Source organism: Xenopus laevis, chromosome 6S (genome assembly GCF_017654675.1).
Source record: "Xenopus laevis strain J_2021 chromosome 6S, Xenopus_laevis_v10.1, whole genome shotgun sequence".
Classification (NCBI taxonomy): domain Eukaryota; kingdom Metazoa; phylum Chordata; class Amphibia; order Anura; family Pipidae; genus Xenopus; species Xenopus laevis.
The window spans coordinates 36,697,591-36,715,927 of record NC_054382.1 but is presented as its reverse complement, the minus strand read 5'-3'; the positions used below and the strand labels follow the sequence as shown (position 1 = coordinate 36,715,927).

The 18,337-nt window shown below is 36.5% G+C and overlaps 1 protein-coding gene across 1 annotated transcript in view; it reads left to right on the top strand.

The window, feature by feature from the left end:
• Positions 1-18,337, top strand: part of LOC108719945 (raftlin) — a 198,711-nt gene that overhangs the window by 137,289 nt on the left and 43,085 nt on the right. Inside the window, exons 5-6 of the mRNA XM_018269260.2 lie at positions 3,978-4,392; positions 6,265-6,468. Coding sequence (XP_018124749.1) covers positions 3,978-4,392; positions 6,265-6,468 — 619 coding nt within the window. The remainder of the gene's footprint in view (positions 1-3,977; positions 4,393-6,264; positions 6,469-18,337) is intronic.

Here is an 18,337-nt window from a genome sequence, read left to right as displayed (position 1 = left end):
GTTGGTGAGTGTCGCTGTCAGGTGATGCTGTATACCTTCTCCATATATATATATTTTTTTGCATAATGAAAGAAGATTTAATTTTAAAAATTTTCCAGTAGTTCCTTGTATGAACGTAAAACAATATATATGTATAACTGTGTAAACTGCTTTGTTATTTTAAACAGTAGTTACAGTGTTGGTGGCAGAAAACAGATTGTAAATGATCCAAATGCACAATTGCACTTTAGTGATCAGATGCTGCTTTTAGCTGAGGTTATCAATATTGGAGCTTAGCTCTCATTAAAATGCACATACAGTATGTAGAGCATTTTACATTCTGTGCATATAATAAAAATCACTACAGCTGTACCTGTATATAGTATATGGGCTGTAGATTCTGCAACCTACACTATGGGGCAGATGTATCAAGGGTCGAATTTCGAGGGGTTAAATCCCTCGAAATTCGACTGGGGAATAGAATCGAATAGGCAATTCGGGCGAATTTACGCAGCTGGCGAATAGTCGAATGGGCGAATATTCGCCCGGCGAATAGTTGCACGATCAAATATTCGATCGAAGGATTTTCATTCGATCGAATGATCGAATGCCTTTTTATTCAATCAAAAACTTAGAAAACAAGCCTATGGGACTTTCCCATAGGCTTTTAAAGCAATTCGGTAGGTTTTAGGTGGCGAAGTAGGCAGTCGAAGTATTTTTAAAAGAGACAGTACTTCGACTATCGAATGGGTGAATAGTCGCAGCGTTTTTGCGCTCAATCTTTTCGAATCATTCTACTCAGGCGAATTTACACCAATTCGATAGTCGAGGAGCACAAAAAACTACTCGAAATTCAAATATTTTTCCCTCTATTCCTTCACTCGAACTTAGTGAATGGGCCCCTATGTCTCTGCATCCTTACACTATGAAGTCTGTCATTGTCTCTCAGCCATTGCTCACTGGGGTGAAGAGCTAACCATTATCATAACTATATCTTTACTTAATTCCCAGGAACAGGCAGACTCCAGTGTATTTGTAGGGATTCATAGAGCAATGTCCACTTCCCGAACTCCCTCTTTAAGCAATAGATATTAAATAGGACTGATTAAAGTATCTAAGAAATGTGATGCCCAGGTGGTATTCCCTGTGTAGTGAGTGTGTTAAACTTGTAATGCTAGTGTAGGCAGCAATATTAGGCACAGGCCCATTTGCAATGAAAATAACCCATGAGGTATATAAACATCAGCAAGGGCAACTCATTAAAAGAACCGCAGCTATATATTCTGTGCAGCCCTGCAGTTTGGATCAGTGCAGTGTAAAAATAAAAATTGGGTAAATCGATAGGCTGTGCAAAATAAAAAATGTTCCTAATATAGTTAGCCAAAAATGTAATGTGCAAAGGCTGAAGTGATTGGATGTCTAACATAATATAATAGAACCCAACTTCCTGTTTTTCAGCTCTCTAACTCTGAGTTAGTCAGCGACTTTAAGGGGGGCCACAGGGGACATAACTGTTCAGTGAGTTTGCAATTGATGCTCAACATTCAGGTCAGATTCAAAAGCAACAGTTATGATTCTTATGGCCTCCCTCAAGTCACTGATTGGTAACTGACTGGTAACCAATCAGTGAAAACCAAGAGAGCTGAAAAGCAGGAAGTAGTGTTCTGGCTATTATATTAGACATCCAGTCACTCCAGCCTTTATACATTACATTTGTGGCTAACTAACTATATTAGAAACATTTTTTATTTACCCAGTTTTTATTTTTACACTGAACAATTCCTTTAAGAACCATACAGTAGAGATCGCTTCTTCGGTTTAAATGGGCCTATATCAGACATCTGATACAGATAATAAAAACCAGTATCAGGGGGCCACACAAGCAGTGATCTTTATAACTACAATAATATTACTGTAATTTTCAGCAAATGGACCCCAACGGTTAATGAGAAATAAGAGTGATGGTGCTGACGTTTTTAATGGACAAGGAAAGGCAAAAAAATACAATCCCATTTTTACTTTCTTTAATGAAAAAGAAACCTATCTCCAATATACTTTAATTAAAAAATGTGTACCGTTTTTATAAGAAACCTGACTGTATGCAGTGAAATTCTCGCTTCATTTACTGCTGTGGATAGGAATTGTCAGACGTTCCCTAACTGCTGAGCAGAGAAACAATCATACTTACGAACAGCAGGGGGAGCCCCCACCTTACTTCCCAGCCATGCAGAACTCAAGCAGCTTTGTTTATGACGATCCCTAAGCAGCCCAGACCACACTGAGCATGTGCACTTAGTCTTAGTCTTGCAAAAATGTTTAACAAAGTTACAAGATGACAGCCCCCTATGGCCAATTTTGAAAACATAAATCATTTGTTTGATTAGGCTTTGTGGTGCAGTAAGTTCATTTTTATGTTTAGTATACAAAATACAGCATTTCTAGCCTTATTCTATTTTAGACTTTCCTTGTCCTTTAAAGTGTGAATAGTGTGAATGATGTTCTGTATATTCTTCTCATATGTTTTGTGGAACAGAAAAGTGCATCCAGTCAATGTCGGCACCTCTGCTTGTAGCCTGGTTCCAGGGGAATCCCCGTATCACACTTTGCAGATTGAAATAGGGAGTGAAGAGTGTAGGAGGAAGAGATGTTATGTAGCTGAAGTTAACACGTATAGTGTTTCTAGCATAGTTATACCAGGGCTTGTCTCTTGAGTGCTACACTATTATAAGGCTGAACATGATCACCTTTTACAGCATTTAAGCTTTTTCTCAGTGGAATCCATATATGTTATGGCTTCTTAGCACCTCCCCTAGCCGCAGTATGTGTCATATAACTGATTTGATGGTGCAAACACATGTATTTGAACCTCTCTATTAAAAAAAAAAGCAAAATGGAATATGGCTTCAATAAAAAAGACACTTGACTCAGACTTGCATTCATTCTAGTTGATTGGAAACCCCATGATGCTACCCTGAATGCAAGTTGTCCCTTCAATTAAAGCCATATTTCATTTTTCTTTGTATTTACTGCATTTCAGTGCCTTTTCAAAATGCTAGTGGGCGAATACATTGACTGGAATTTTTGAAGAACCAAAACTATATTTAACTTCCTTTCCAGAGCAGGTACTTTACATTTTAACCATAAATTACTTCACTTTACAGTACTGCACAATAGCATTGTTGTACAAGAACAGTCAGTCAAGCTTAACGTTTGTGCACAAACACTATTATTTTCAGTGCTTTGTCATGTGAACACATTTAGAACCTGTTCCCGTTTAGATGAGAGACCACCATGGCGAGTTGTTTGTGCCATAAATATATGATTATGAGCATTGCAAGAACCCTGGTCTGTGCAGTCTTTGAGGGTCCTTCCTCCAAGTTGAGAGACAGGGAGAAAAAAAACATAGCATCCTATAGAAGCGCCAGTGGCTATTGGCCAATAATTATGAATGCCATAATGTAATAAATGTTCTTACTAACATGTCCATACTGTTATTGTGCTTTCTATGTAGAAGTGCTGTAATTTGTTTCATAAGGATGCCATTATTTTGGAGAGGCTGTCTAATGCATAAATTGCAAATAACCAACTTTACTGCTTAGTTACTGCTTAATTATTTAGTTTTGGCTCATTATTATTTAGTTATGGTTCAGCAGGAGGGACAGAAAATTGACATATCGGGCCTGGTGCGAAGCTTGGCAGCCTTTGGCTCGCTACACAATAATGAACATGAGTTTACGTCTATTTAAATTATGCTGGTTTGTGTAAATCCTCATCCATAGGATCTAAAACCTTTGTTAGTTTTGGACTTTAAGAGCCTTAAATCCTGCAACTTTTGATGAGCCTTATCGTCCCTTAGCCAATGCCAATGGTTAATTCAAGTATAATAGCCGTTTGTTTCAATCTACTTGGCTTCGTTAAGTAAATGTAGCTTTTTTTCTGTATCATGTGAGGTCTGGATTGAATTTGTTCTCATGCCTGTTCTTCTGCTTTATTTGTAGATTGAAGACGCAGCCAGCCAGGGATTAAAGTTTGCTGGGATCATACAGGGATATTGCACAGCTCCAAACCTGCCATACAGTCCCTCTGACAGCTTGAGCCATTGCAGCTCTCCATTATTTACAACTGCAAAAAAAACATTCAGTGATACAGAAGATGACATTTCAATGGATATAGACAAGCCAGACGGCACTAATGGCAATGCCTCCCTAGCAGTAAAGGGGGAAAGTACTGACCACAGCAAGGTGCTGGAAGGTGAAGGACCAGACACTGGAAAAGAAAAGCAAGAGTCTGCACTTAAGAATAAAGGCCATCAGACAACAAATCTTAATTTCAGTATATCAGCGGAGGATGTTTTTATGCAGGACAAGATAACTAAAGCAGACTCAGGCATACATGACAACTGCAATATTAAAAGTAAGTAACGGCAGAAAACAACTAGAAAACCATATCAAGGCCACTTCTTTGTAAGTGAGGGCTTTTCTGACATTGCCTTACAATGCAAGTCTAGAAAGAACAGCGGGAGTACTACCCAATTTATTTTCATGAATTCCTAAGGTCTCTATCACATTCACACGCTATGTTCAATGTTATGAAGATTCAGTTAACTGACCTGTATGTATTTGAAGTGTGGAAGGAAATTCAGAGGAAACACACACAAACACTATACAGGTTCAGGCAGATCAGGGTTTTATAGGTTTTTTCTGAGAGATACAGAAACAGAAGCAATTATAACTGAGAAGCAAGTTTATTGTGTGGCCTAGTGAGTGTAGGGCTTTCCAGTGATCAGGTATTTGTCAGGTGCAATAAGCAATCTTCTAATGCAGACATATTATGGGGCCAATTCATTAACTTCGAGTGAAGGATTCGAAGTAAAAAAACTTCGAATTTCGAAGTGTTTTTTGGGCTACTTCAACCATCGAATGGGCTACTTCGACCTTCTACTACAACTTCGACTTCGAATCGAACTATTCAAACTAAAAATCGTTTGACTATTCGACCAATCGATAGTCGAAGTACTGTCTCTTTAAGAAAAAACTTCGACCCCCTAGTTCGCAACCTAAAAGCTACTGAACCCAATGTTAGCCTATGGGGAAGGTCCCCATAGGCTTGGCTAAGTTCTTTTGGTCGAAGGATAATTCTTCGATCGTTGGATTAAAATCCTTCGAATCGTTTGATTCGAAGGATTTAATCGTTCGATCGAAGGATTATTCCTTCGATCATTTGATCGCAGTTTTTGCGTAAAATCCTTCGACTTCGATATTCGAAGTCGAAGGATTTTAATTCCCAGTCGAATATCAAGGGTTAATTAACCTCGATATTCGACCCTTGATGCATCGGCCCCTAAGTGTAGTGTTAGACAGTGGTGTAACATGGGGCCAGGTGCAAAACCTGCACCGGACCTCCTCCTGTCTGACCCCCCTGCCAGGACACACACCAATTTGAAATTTCCCAATCCTTCAGTTTTATGTGACAGTGTTTTGAATATGGAATCAAGCATGGGTAAATTATAGTGCTGCTAAAACTAAACAACAATCACTTCATATCAGCAATTCTTTTAATTTTGTTCTGCACATTCCTTGCCCAGTGTTACAATCAAGCTGTGTACAGCCACAATCAGTGGCTCAAATTAAAACTCAGACCATGGGAATGTCAGCCTTGTTTTTTTCTCTTTTTACATAGTCTATACTCCTGGCCTCCTAAGTAGTGATGACTGAATCTGTCCTGAAACGGCAAAGAATTTGCGAAACTCATTGAAGTCAATGGGTGTTTTTGCGTACAACTTTTTTTATCCGTGCAACAATTTTTCTTACTCAAAATGCATTATAGTCAAGGGGCGTTTTTTCTTATCGAGACTCTTTTGTCGAAATGTATTAAAGTCAATGGGTGTTTTTTCTCTGCACATTTTTCTGTCGTTTTGCAAAAAAGTTTGCACATGGATTTAGCTGCGAATCCATGGCTGGTGAATAAATTCGCTCATCACTACTACTAAGTTTTTGACCACCTATTTTTCCTTTTTTCCTTCTAATTCCTCGCTGGTACTCTTTTCTCCATCTCCCCCCCCCCACACCCCTTTGTCTGTGCCTGTCCTATTCTATTTCACACTTGGACCAAAAATTTTGATACAGTATATGTTGACCAACTGGCTCACTGAAATGAAGACCCCACTATTAATTGGGTTAAATTATAGTTCTTCCTGTGTCCTGGTGCACTTGTGTGAATAACTGTAAATAAGTCATTGATATAAAGACTGAAAACTTTTCCATTTTTATTTTTTTTTCTTTGCAGCAAGTGAAGTTTTGGCTATTTTTAATAAGCCCTTAACTCATAAACAATACAGAAAATACTACACTGTGAACATTCCAATGAAAATCTCCAAGGATGGAAATAGCGTTAACGGTTTGGAAGCTAACTGGCTGGAGTACATGACCGACCATTTCCGGAAAGGATGCTCACTAGTCAATGCGGTTTTTTATCTTGGAATGGTAAATGGTATGGAATTTCACTTTAGACAGATACATATACAGTAAATTATTCTAATATACCTTGTGCACCATTGGTTATTTAAAAATATGAAAAAAGTTTGGGAACCCCTCAGTTTTGTTTATCATTGGCTGAGCTTTCAAAGTAACAACTTCCTTTTAATATATAACATACCTTATGGAAACAGTAGTATTTCAGCAGTGACATAAAGTTTATTGAATTCACAGAAAATATGCAAAATACATATATATATATATATATATATTGCATACTATGTGAGTGCTGTTATCAGAGTGCTATATTTAACTGTTTTGTTTTAAATTTACTTAAATGTTTTCTATCTATCTATTTGTACTGGGTTATAAGCATGGCACAAAATACTGGGGGATTACTGTGTCATATTCTTAGCATCAGTGGCTGCTGTATCATTATATTCTGGGAACCCTGGCACACTGTATTCTGGGTTGATGCATCATGATTTTGTGGGTTACACTCTGCCAATTGTTCCCAGAGGGCTCAACACTGTAGAGAGGAGGAGCCACTGGGCATTGCAGAGGGTGGCTCTCTGGGCACAAGATACTTGGGGATGGCTTGGTTTGTTTGGAAAAGGCTGTTGCTTTGGTCTAACGTATAGTTTTTCCAAAACGTAATTGATTCAATTGCTGTAAATTCAGCATCGCTAGGGGATAATTCTTTCCTTTCTTCTTGGATCATGTCACTTGCACAGTCTTATGGGGAAAAGTTTATTATACTGTAGCAGATTTTTATGTTAAGTATACTGTACCTAAAAAATCTACAAATAATAAAAAAATAGTGAATTGCAAAATTGTTCATTATAGCACACTGTGTTTTGGTGGCATCGTATGCCTTTTATTTTTCTTATGTAGTGGTGCTACTTCTTAAAGGGGTGGTTCACCTTCCAACACTTTTTTCAGTTCAGTTGGTTTCAGATAGTTCACCAGAAATAAAGATTTTTTCCAATTACTTTCTATTTCTTCTAATATTGTAGTGTAAATCTAATGTTTCACCTTTCTAAAGCAGCTCTGGGAGGGGGGTCACCGACCCTCAAAACTGTTCTAAATTGATACATTTAGTTGATACATCACTTATCTTTGTCCCTACAGAATCTCTGGGTTTCATTAAAGGCAGCTGTTAGAATTGATACAATAGTTGCTAATACTCCACAGATACTGAGAAATGTATCAACTCATGTAGCAACTAAATATATCCAATTGTAACAGTTCAGAATCTGCTCCTGGATCACTGAACTGCCAGACTGAAACACCAGAGACAGGAACATTGCATTGTGCTTATACTGTGTGAACACTCCTGTTTCAAAGTTTATGATATGGACTATGTGTTGAAGTTTGAGCCCTAAGCAGTAAGTGGATACCTTGATTAGAATCAATTTAAAATTAAAAGTGTACAGTGTTGTAGTGAAAAAATTTCCGAAACTCAAATCTTGACGCCCTCGTCAATGGGTGTTCGACTTTTCCAACAAGCAATAATCGTTGATTGAACGATTAAATCCTTCTAATCGAACGATTCGAAGGATTTTAATCCATCGATCGAACGAAATTCCTTCGATCACATATTTGTTAGAAAGCCTATGGGGACCTTCCCCATAGGCTAACATTGAGGTTCGGTAGGTTTTAGGTGGGGAAGTAGGGGGTCGAAGTTTTTTTTAAAGAGACAGTACTTCGACTATCGAATGGTCGAATGGTCGAATAGTCGAACGATTCGAAGTCGTAGTCGTAGTCTAAGGTCGAAGTAGCCAAAAAACAACACTTCAAAATTTGATTTTTTTTTTATTCTATTCCTTCACTCGAGCTAAGTAAATGTGCCCCTTATATTCGCTGTGTTTTCTTACCATAAGGACACAATAAGTATATGTATTCTGAGGCATTTTTTTATTAGGCCAAGAGGCAAAACAGCTTTGCTTCCTTCTAATGAAAATAAGCAGATGACAGAACAAAAGATTAGATTTTGACACAGCTGCTGCTGTTTTTTTTTTTAATGGGAATTATAATCAGTTCTTTGCTGTTTGTTATCAGCATGATTGTGGCATTGTGTTAGGCCTAACAATCTGAAGAAAATTTAGTATGTTAATCAATTCTGTGCCAGAGTTGTCTGGTTCTGCATCGCTACATTTTCTCTTTTTCTTTTTTAGAGGAATAGTTGGAAGGGTGCTGCAACACCTTTTTTTATGTGAATTTCTGCCAGGGCTGTGTACTTCACAATACCAATGAAAAAGTAAAGATTTTTTACACGTGACAGCAAAAATATATTGACTGTAATAAGTGTTATTGGAATAATATCACATGACAGAAAGAATAGAGGCACTTCAACGCTTCACGGCTCCAAAATTGATTTTGGGATTGTAACAGATAAAGCAGCATGTATTTTGCGGCAAATGCTGCCGACAGGTATTTCTGGTACACTAAATATATTACTTCCATGCAAGGATTAGCTAGTCACCTCCAGCAAGTATTTAAGATTTCAGACTGCAGTAATAAACTGAGAAGTCCCTTTCCTTCTGAATTAACATAATTAAGAGGATACCCCTACACACATGTTTGTAGCATCTTCATAATTCTCTGTACCATAAGAAGATAACTGTCAGAAACTGACTTCTCTATAGGAAGAGTAAGGGCTGCCATGTCCAAATCATTATCAAATTACCTGGCCTCACAGTTATAATACCTCCACAATCCTCCCAACTGTTCCGTTTTCTGCCAGACAGTCCTGTTTCTACAGCTCACCCCGCAGTCCAGACTTTTTTTATTAAAAAGTCCAGAGATTTTCTGATCTCCTGCACAAAGATGCAAACTTAATGTTTTTTTGGCAAAGATCCTAAAAAAACTCAGCACCTACACTTTGATATATTTGTAACAATTTAAGATAAACAAAGATACAATTGTAACAATTTAAGATAAGCAAGTCTCTTGGGAAAACTGAGACTCACAGCTTAAAGGGCAATTTCACCGCCATTAGCAAAACTGTTATAATACATAAAACATGGCCCTAAAAATCCCAGACATGTGTTTGAATTTTCATAACCCGCCATTTTGTAAAATGGACATGGTAATTTGGGGGTGTGTAAAATGGGCGTCACCAAAAAATTGCAACGCTACACGTGGCAGATCTTTTTGTCCCTCTTTCCATTTTTCAAATGTTGGGAGGTATGCCTCCATTAGTATTTCAAACCAGGCCCATATAGTCCCAATACCCTGTTATAAGGCCTAGTTCTGACCCCAATTTTAAGGCCTTCCTTTCTTCATCATTGTCAAGAGAAGTATGGTATGGCTTCTCCATATAGTGGATTTCCTTACTTAAAGAGGTGGTTCACTCAAAACCACAAATAATAAAATACAATTTCAAATTGTCCCAGAATATTACTCTCTACATCATACTAAAATTTAATGTAAAGGTAAACAACCCTTTTAAACCATTTATGTTTCTCCCCAACTTAGACTAGGGGCCCACTCTCAGTACTATATTCTGCCACTCCTCGCTCAACCTCTATTCTCTTTTTTCTTTAAATACATACATATATAATCTATTATTACATCTATTGCCATGAAAAAAAACAAATGTTTAGAAGCAAGAGGGCCCACTGACACTTGGGCCCACCGGGAGTTTTCCTGGTATCTCGGTGGGCCAGTTTGACACTGCCTGAGGTTACATTTATGAGGAATTCTTTTTTAATTCACCTGTATATATCCTCAAATGAGTAAGTAACCTAGGAGACTTCAATTCAATTCCACCCCATCCTCCTCCAATCAGAATTCATGTCAGGTACCCATTTCTTAATACCTCTTATTTCTTATTATAATGCATAATTTTATTGCTCAATTTACCAACTGCCAAGGATACTTTTTGTTCCCTGAATACCTTCAATTTTTTTCTAGAATCTATTTTATGCCATATGGCAATCTTATGGCATAATCTTAGACAGCCACAGATGATTTAAGAAAAAGTGTGACCTTAAAAGAGTCTTAATCTCTCCCAACATGAGAGCCATTAAGAACTGTTTTACATTTCCTGCCAGTGACATTCCAGTGACAGACTTATTCATTCACCTCCATGTAAAACCAATTAAACCTAAAGTAATGGGAAAATGACCTTACGATATTGTTCCTTTTGCAGCTTCCCAGGCAGACTTCCTGCACATGGTACAGTATATGGTTTCATAGCCAGATGCTGGTCTTTAAACATCTAAATAGGAAGTTTTTTTTAATTTTAAAAACTCAAAAACTCACCAAACTTGAACGTGCACTTGCTTATTTAATTTAAAAAAATCAAATCTTAAAATCATGGAAAAGGTAGAATGCAAAGGAATCATATTCTACTCTACTACCAACTTGAAAAAAAATAGCTTGGATTTTGCTAGGACAACTCCCATTGACTTCTACATGAACTCGCCAGCTTTTAGATGGTACATTTTATATATGTGTACATTCTACACAGGGACTAAGCAGCTTACTTGCTGCTTTCAAGGTTAAAAATCTCAAACATGGTTGCCATTTTATTGGCCACCACTGGGATCACCTGACTAGAACTGTTGATCAAAGTGGTGGCCAATAAAAGGGCAACCAAGATGGGGAGTTTTACTTTGAAAGCAGCAAGTAAGTTGCGGGTAAAACTTGTAAAATGTGTAATGAAGCAATAGAATTCTTAATGAATCAGATAAAATTGAGCATAGGACTGGCCAGATATGGGATGACTTTGATGTAGTTGGCCAGCTTAAATATATTGCAACATATGGACAAACAATCCCTGTTTTGTTTAAAGGGTAAGGCATTTTTTAGTAGCAGTATGCACAAAATGTCTCTGTCTTAAATATATTGATAATGGGTTGAGTGCAGAGGTATTTGTCTATATGTATTTTGTGCAATAACACTCGTGTTCTGTGGTCATGGGGGCCCTTGTCAAGAAATGTTTCTTATTTTGTAAAAGGGACCCAAACTCTATTTGAGCACAAGATATGTAAATGTCCACTTACCTCCCGCTCTCCAATCTTGGGGTGTGGTGTGCTCAACATGTTTCTTAAATTGTGACACAGATTTGCATCTTTCTATATTCTGCCTTTTTTTTTTTTTTTAAATGTAACCATCTTTGGAATGACATTTCTCCCCCCCCTAACACAGTATTTTTAAAGAAATGAATGCTGTTTCCGAAATAAATAGATCTGTATTTCCATTTTTGTTACTTTTTAATTGGGGTTAGAAATGTGTACTATAAGCAGTGAATTTATACTTACAGGATTGCAGTAGGTCTTCCCAATGGTAGGGCCAAGCCTGGTAATCCATTATTTGGAGGTTCATATATGTTTTTATGTTATGCACATTACATGCACTTGCTGATGTTACTGGTGTAACAAAATTACTTTTGACAGACTTGACAGATCTACAGTTTATCTCAATCACTTTTCTTCAGATTTTGGGCATTGGCCCTTAAAGGAGAGCTAAAGCTTAACAAAGAAATAGGCAAGAAAAGCTGTACATTATTTTGTTACAAGGCTGATTAATTAATTTAGATTCACATTCCATGGCAGCTCAGAAATCAGCACAATCTGCATCACAATTGAATAATCAGTGATGTAGCATCAGCTTAAATGGCAAACCTCATTTCTTGCTTGATTTGTGAATTGTGATGACCCCTAAGCTTTGTTTTTCAGCAGGTCAGAGCACAATGAGCATGTTGATGCTCCTAACAAATTTGTTGGCCTGGATCTTTGCTGTTATAGAGATGGTGGTCCATTAAGTTTAATATTTAAAGCACCGATCATTTTCCTACCATGTATATAAGTTGGGCACATGCCCCCCACCCAAACCGCATAATTTGTACTGCATCTATCCCCTTTGTTGCCCTGACTGCCTGATCCTACAATGTACTGCTTAATTCCTTTAATCCTGTACATTAAGGGGCACATTTACTTTGCTCGAGTGAAGGAATAGAATAAAAAAAACCATCGAATTTCGAATGTTTTTTTTGGCTACTTCGACCATCGAACTGGCTACTTCAACCCTCGACTACGACTTTGACTTCGAATCGAACGAATCGAACTAAAAATTGTTCGAATATTCAACCATTCGATAGTCGAAGTACTGTCTCTTTAAAAAAAACTTCGACCCCCCTACCTAAAACCTACCGAGGTGCAATGTTAGCCTATGGGGAAGGTCCCCGTAGGCTTTCCTATGTTTTTTTGGTCGTAGAAAAATCGTTCGATCGATGGATTAAAATCCTTAGAATCATTTGATTCGAACGATTTAATCATTTGATCGAACGATTTTAGTTTGATCGTTCTATCGAACCAATTGCAGTAAATCCTTCGACTTCGATATTCAAAGTCGAAGGATTTACATTCGGCAGTCGAAGAAATAGACCATATGTAAATCTGCCCCCTAGTTTACCTGTAGGAAATATGGCGTTAAAGAAAGCAAGGGAAAGGAAAGGGGGGAAATAAAATCTCCATGGGGCCCTATGTGGTTGATGTCTCCAAACTTTCAACTCCATGTAACAAAACCTAATGCCTATTGGACTCCAGTGTGATAGTTGAACCTGAACCCCTTCCCCACTTTTGTTACCTCCAAATCACATGTCCCATGAACCACTAGATTCTTAATCCAGGCCTTCTGTGCACACCCAAAATGAAAAAAGTATATACAAAGTTATACAGTCCATGCATGGGGCATACAATTGAGTATAAATTCTTTTATGCTGAAAGGTTCTTGATTTTTTAGCAGGAAAAATGAAGAAATGTGAATTATATCCCATGCTTGTTTTAATATGAGCTGTGTCGTGGTGAAAGTAAAACTGACATCATTGAATCACAACCAACATCCTGTACCATTTCCTCTTTTAAGTATACAAAATGTAAATTAAAGAAAATAGGCCCCCAAAAATAGCATTCTTTTCTAGTAGTGGAGTGAAGATAATGTCCTTTGTAGGGCCACAATGGCATATATATATATATATTTTGGACTACGCCATTAATGGCATTTAATATACCATGGGAGCATTTTCTGAAGTGCTGTTAACAGTACAATAACAATGTTATGACTAATATCAGGACATTTTTGAGGGAAGAATCACTAAAATGTTCCAAGCCTGTGCATTTAAAGATCATAATCTGAAACAGGAAATTAGATGTGATGAACCTGTAAAACAAATGTCTGACACCACTATCTCTAGAGATTCTTTATGTGGAGACATTCTCTCTTTATAAAGCAACACAATCCTTTCACACAATGAATAGTTGTGGACTTACATTTAAAATAGAGGATAGTCTACCCTCTCAGGTACATTACAAGAATTTTAGAATTCACAGAGGGATGCTTTAGAGCTGGGGATTAATCATTTCTTATAAGACAAGTAATTTCAGAATTTTAAAGCAAATGAAATGTTAGTTCTGGACGGTGTAATGCCAGTCACTTCCTTACTGATTATTCTAACATCAGAGCATGTACCCCCTATTGCTGTTATAAGGATATCTGAAGCCATGAAGAGGCTCTGTGATTATATGAACACACAAGGCCATAGGCATATACAGCTCAAATAATGGAACCTTTGTGGAATTGGGGTACATTTTGATTTTTAGGCAGACTTACTGAGTGCTCCATTATAATACTACTTTATAATGATTATTTGGCACATTTGACATTAAATAGAGACTTCAATTTATTATTATAACACACTTTATTGTAAAGACCCCCATCTTTAACCTACAGAACTATTTTGTATTTGTATTGAAATGTTGTATATTTTTCGAAATTTTATTCAATACTAATTTATCTATGTATTAACATTTATTGTCAATTACATACCATGGTATGTAACTCACAATATATGTGTTTTATTGACCAAATGCATTTTATTAGTGTATCTTATATTTTAATCTGTTGTAGCCAAGTGAAATTACAGCCAGTCCTCATCCATTATACAGCCTGGTAAATGGCAGGCACTCAGGCAAAACGACTGCCCTATTAAATATTGATATATCTTTTTCATTCCTTACTGCACCTGCACGTTTCAAGAGCATTTTGAGGACAGAAATATTAAATCAATCCCAGCATCCACAGTCATCCTATCATATGCAGATAATACAGAGGAGCACATTTATTAAAATTCAAGTTTTTGCCGCATTTTAGAAAAAATACCAAAAGTCTAATATTTCCACATTTGTCCCTAGTAGATATTATAATCTGCTCATTCACAGCACATGCTCTGTGTTTGCTGTCAGTATGTTGTGTATATATATATATATATATATATATATATATATATATATATATATATATATATATATATATATATATTATAAGTTCCATGACCATATAAAAGCACGAGGCCGAAGGCCGAGTGTTTTTATACAGGTCATGGAACTCCGAGGTTACTTCCAATATCCTTATATTTTCCAACAAGGGGTACTTTCTTTATTATAATACACATGTTTTAGTGAATCATGTGACAAAAATTACATCACTAGTCACCGTTTATAAGGATATAATTTACAAGATATTCATGGCTTTTGTGTAATATATATATATATATATATATATATATATATATATATATATATATATATATTAAATATTAACTATTTATTTTTTTCCCATGACAGTATCACTCTAATGTTTACATGATTTTCTAGTAGACTTAAGGTATGAAGATCCAAAATATGGAAAGATCTGTTATCCAGAATACCCCAGGTGCCGAGGATTCTGGATAACATGTTGTTGTTTTTTTTAAAAGCACAAGTGTACTTAATAGATATACCAGGTCTAGAGTAGTTAATTAGGGATAACTGTGAAATAGATGGGGATCAGCTTGCCAATGTTTCTCTGTTACAGGGCTCTTGTATTTCTGTGTTTAGGATTGGTAAACAGGCCAAATATTTTGCTTCTGCTTCAGTAAAGTTGACTTTGGCTGATAATTGAAAATCACAGCAAACTGAAGGATGGTTTAGTATTGGAAGCGAGTTCTTGTTCTTCCGGTGCTTAGCATATTCTTCAAGAGGCATAAAGGAAACTATTGCTTAGTAGACAGTAAAATGTGAATTTGTTTTACCTACAGCCATTGCAAGAAGCAAAATGCAAGACACTATAGTGGCATTTAGCCAAGAGAACGTGATTAAATATTGATGGGCACCAGTGAAAACAGCTGTTTGTGAGCAGTAGGGGAGCTTTTTTCCTGTAATGAAAAATTTAGTGGCAACAGACCAATTTGAAAAAGTGAGTTACAAATTAAGCCTTTTTTTAAAGATAATCAGTAATGGCAGTAATGGCACATTTTTCGCATTGTTTGCTTCAGCTGTGAAAGTAGGAGGCCTTAAAAGCCTTTTTTAATATATAAAACTTGAAGGAGGCCAAGTAAACATGTGAACAAGGCTTTGCCAATTCTTTCTAATTATTATGTGCACATTACAGATGCACTTTTGTAGCTCACGTTTGTGTCTTTGGAACAATAGATGGCATAACTGTGGTATCACTGCATATCCATGCTAACTGTCACACCCTCACTTGTGTGACTAATTTGTGATGGTGCCTCTATACTCATTGGTTCAGTGCTTAGTTTTCATTGGACCCAGTTAAGTCCTGAAAAATGTTTCTGCTTCTTTTTTCTTAAATAAAGGGTAATAATACTGATAATAGCGCTTATTTGTTGTAGCCTGTGATACAAATGTGACATGTGACAGGCAATGTATGAATGTGAGTGTGATCAAGTGTATCCAATATGGCTCCTTAATTACTGACATTAGTTGGAGTCAAGGGAACAACTGGAGTTGAGGTAATAAACTTACAAACATGTTTGTCATGGAAAGCTCATGGTCAAATTTCTGGGCGTATAGCCATTATTTTGGTATATGTCCACAATTAGGATTGAGAGCAAACTTCTGTTATGATGGATTATTGGGTTGTTACACTAGCATAAAAAGGGAAAGTTAAGGGGGGTTCAGGACTTCAGCTACAAGCAGACGTGTTGTGTAGAACTTTGCCCAGTTGATCTGGCTTTGAGAGTTTGCTGTACTTGGCCTGGGGTCTCCCAGCTGATGTTACTCTCAAAAGTCTGCTAAGGGAAGCTCGGCTAGACATTGTGTTCAGTCAGTGTTGTATTAATTTTCTTACAATACATTATTCTCATCTAATATTGATCAGTGTGTGTGTGTGTTTTATTTCTATCCCTGCACCTGATAAGTTAGCCAAGGGAAGCTCGGTAAGACATAGCCCTGCAGTGGTTCTCTTTTCCCTTCCTTCCATAGCATCTTCCTTACCTTCCATTTCTGTCATGTCTGTTCTGCATTTGATTCATATCTCTATCACCCTTGTCCTTTCTGCTTAGATTCTTTTTATTAGAGTCTAGAATGTGCCCTTCCTCAATCCTAGCAAATACTGTAAGTCTGTATTGCTTATTTTTGCACATTTCTTTCTGACCTTTTTATGAGTGCCTGCTTTCTTTTAGACCATGCCTGCATTGTCTAGTCTAAGGCTACCCTTCGTGCTGATTGATCCATCAGGAATATACAGTTAGGGCCCAGGATATCACAGGGCTCAGCTGTAAAGGAATGGTAGGCATAGTCATTGGAAGAGCAAACCAAGATGTTATCTCTACAGGTTTGGGACCTGTTATCCAAAATTTACAAGATCTGGGGTGTTCTGGATAACAAATCTTTCAGTAATCTGGATCTTCATACCTTAAATGTACTAGAAAATCATGTAAACATTCAAAAAACCCAATAGGCTGGTTATGCTTCCAATAAGGATTTATCATATCTTAGTTTGGATCAAGTACAAGGTACTTATATTACAACAGAGAAAAAGGAGATCATATTTAAATTATTTGGATAAAATTTAGTCTATAGGAGACAGGTTTTTCATAATATGGAGCTTTCTGGATAGTGGGTTTCCAGATAACAGATCCCAAACCTGTACAAAATGTGACACCTAGGGAAATAAGAACTAGTTTGAGTTGAGGCTAATGCAGATGTTCAGTTAGGTGGAGTAACGAAATAGGTATCTTTTGGACCTTGTAGGTTGCCCTTTGTTCGCAGCTTTCTAGTGGAGTACAGTGTAGAAACCAATTGTAAATGTAAAAGAGTGTATAGCAGGCAAAACTGATTTCTTAGTACACACGCAAACATGGATAAATAAATGTAAATCAAATCATATGTGCCGGCATTGTGGCTGTCACACCTTGAACATAGAGGAGTATGTTTGTGTATATATATATATATATATATAATACACAAAAGACATGAATATCCTGTAAATTATATCCTTATAAACGGTGAGTTCTGATGTCATCAGTTATAAACGGTGAGTAGTGATGTCATTTCTGTCACATGACTCACTGAAACTTGTGTATTATAATAAATAAAGTACCCCCAGTTGTAAAATATGAGGATATTAGAAGTTACCTCGGAGTTCCATGACCTGTATAAAAACACTCGGCCTTCGGCCTCGTGTTTTTATATGGTCATGAAACTCCTCGGTAACTTATAATATCCTTATATTTTACAAGAGGGGGTACTTTATTCACTATATATATATATATATATATATATACACTATATCTTGAGGACCTCTTGTATTTGTCTATATATATATATATATATATATATATATATATATAATATATATATATATATATATATATATATATATATATATATATATATATATAATATAGATTTATAGATTTTATTTTCTTAAAAATTCTGCAAATGTATGTTTGAGGAAATAAAAAATGCTATTGTGGTTTGTTTAGAAATTCTTGTTTATTACTTGTTTATAACTCTATTGTGCCCATGTTTTGAGTTTTATAAACAATATATAAATAAAGTATTTATCATGCATTTGGAAGAACAACCTAAATG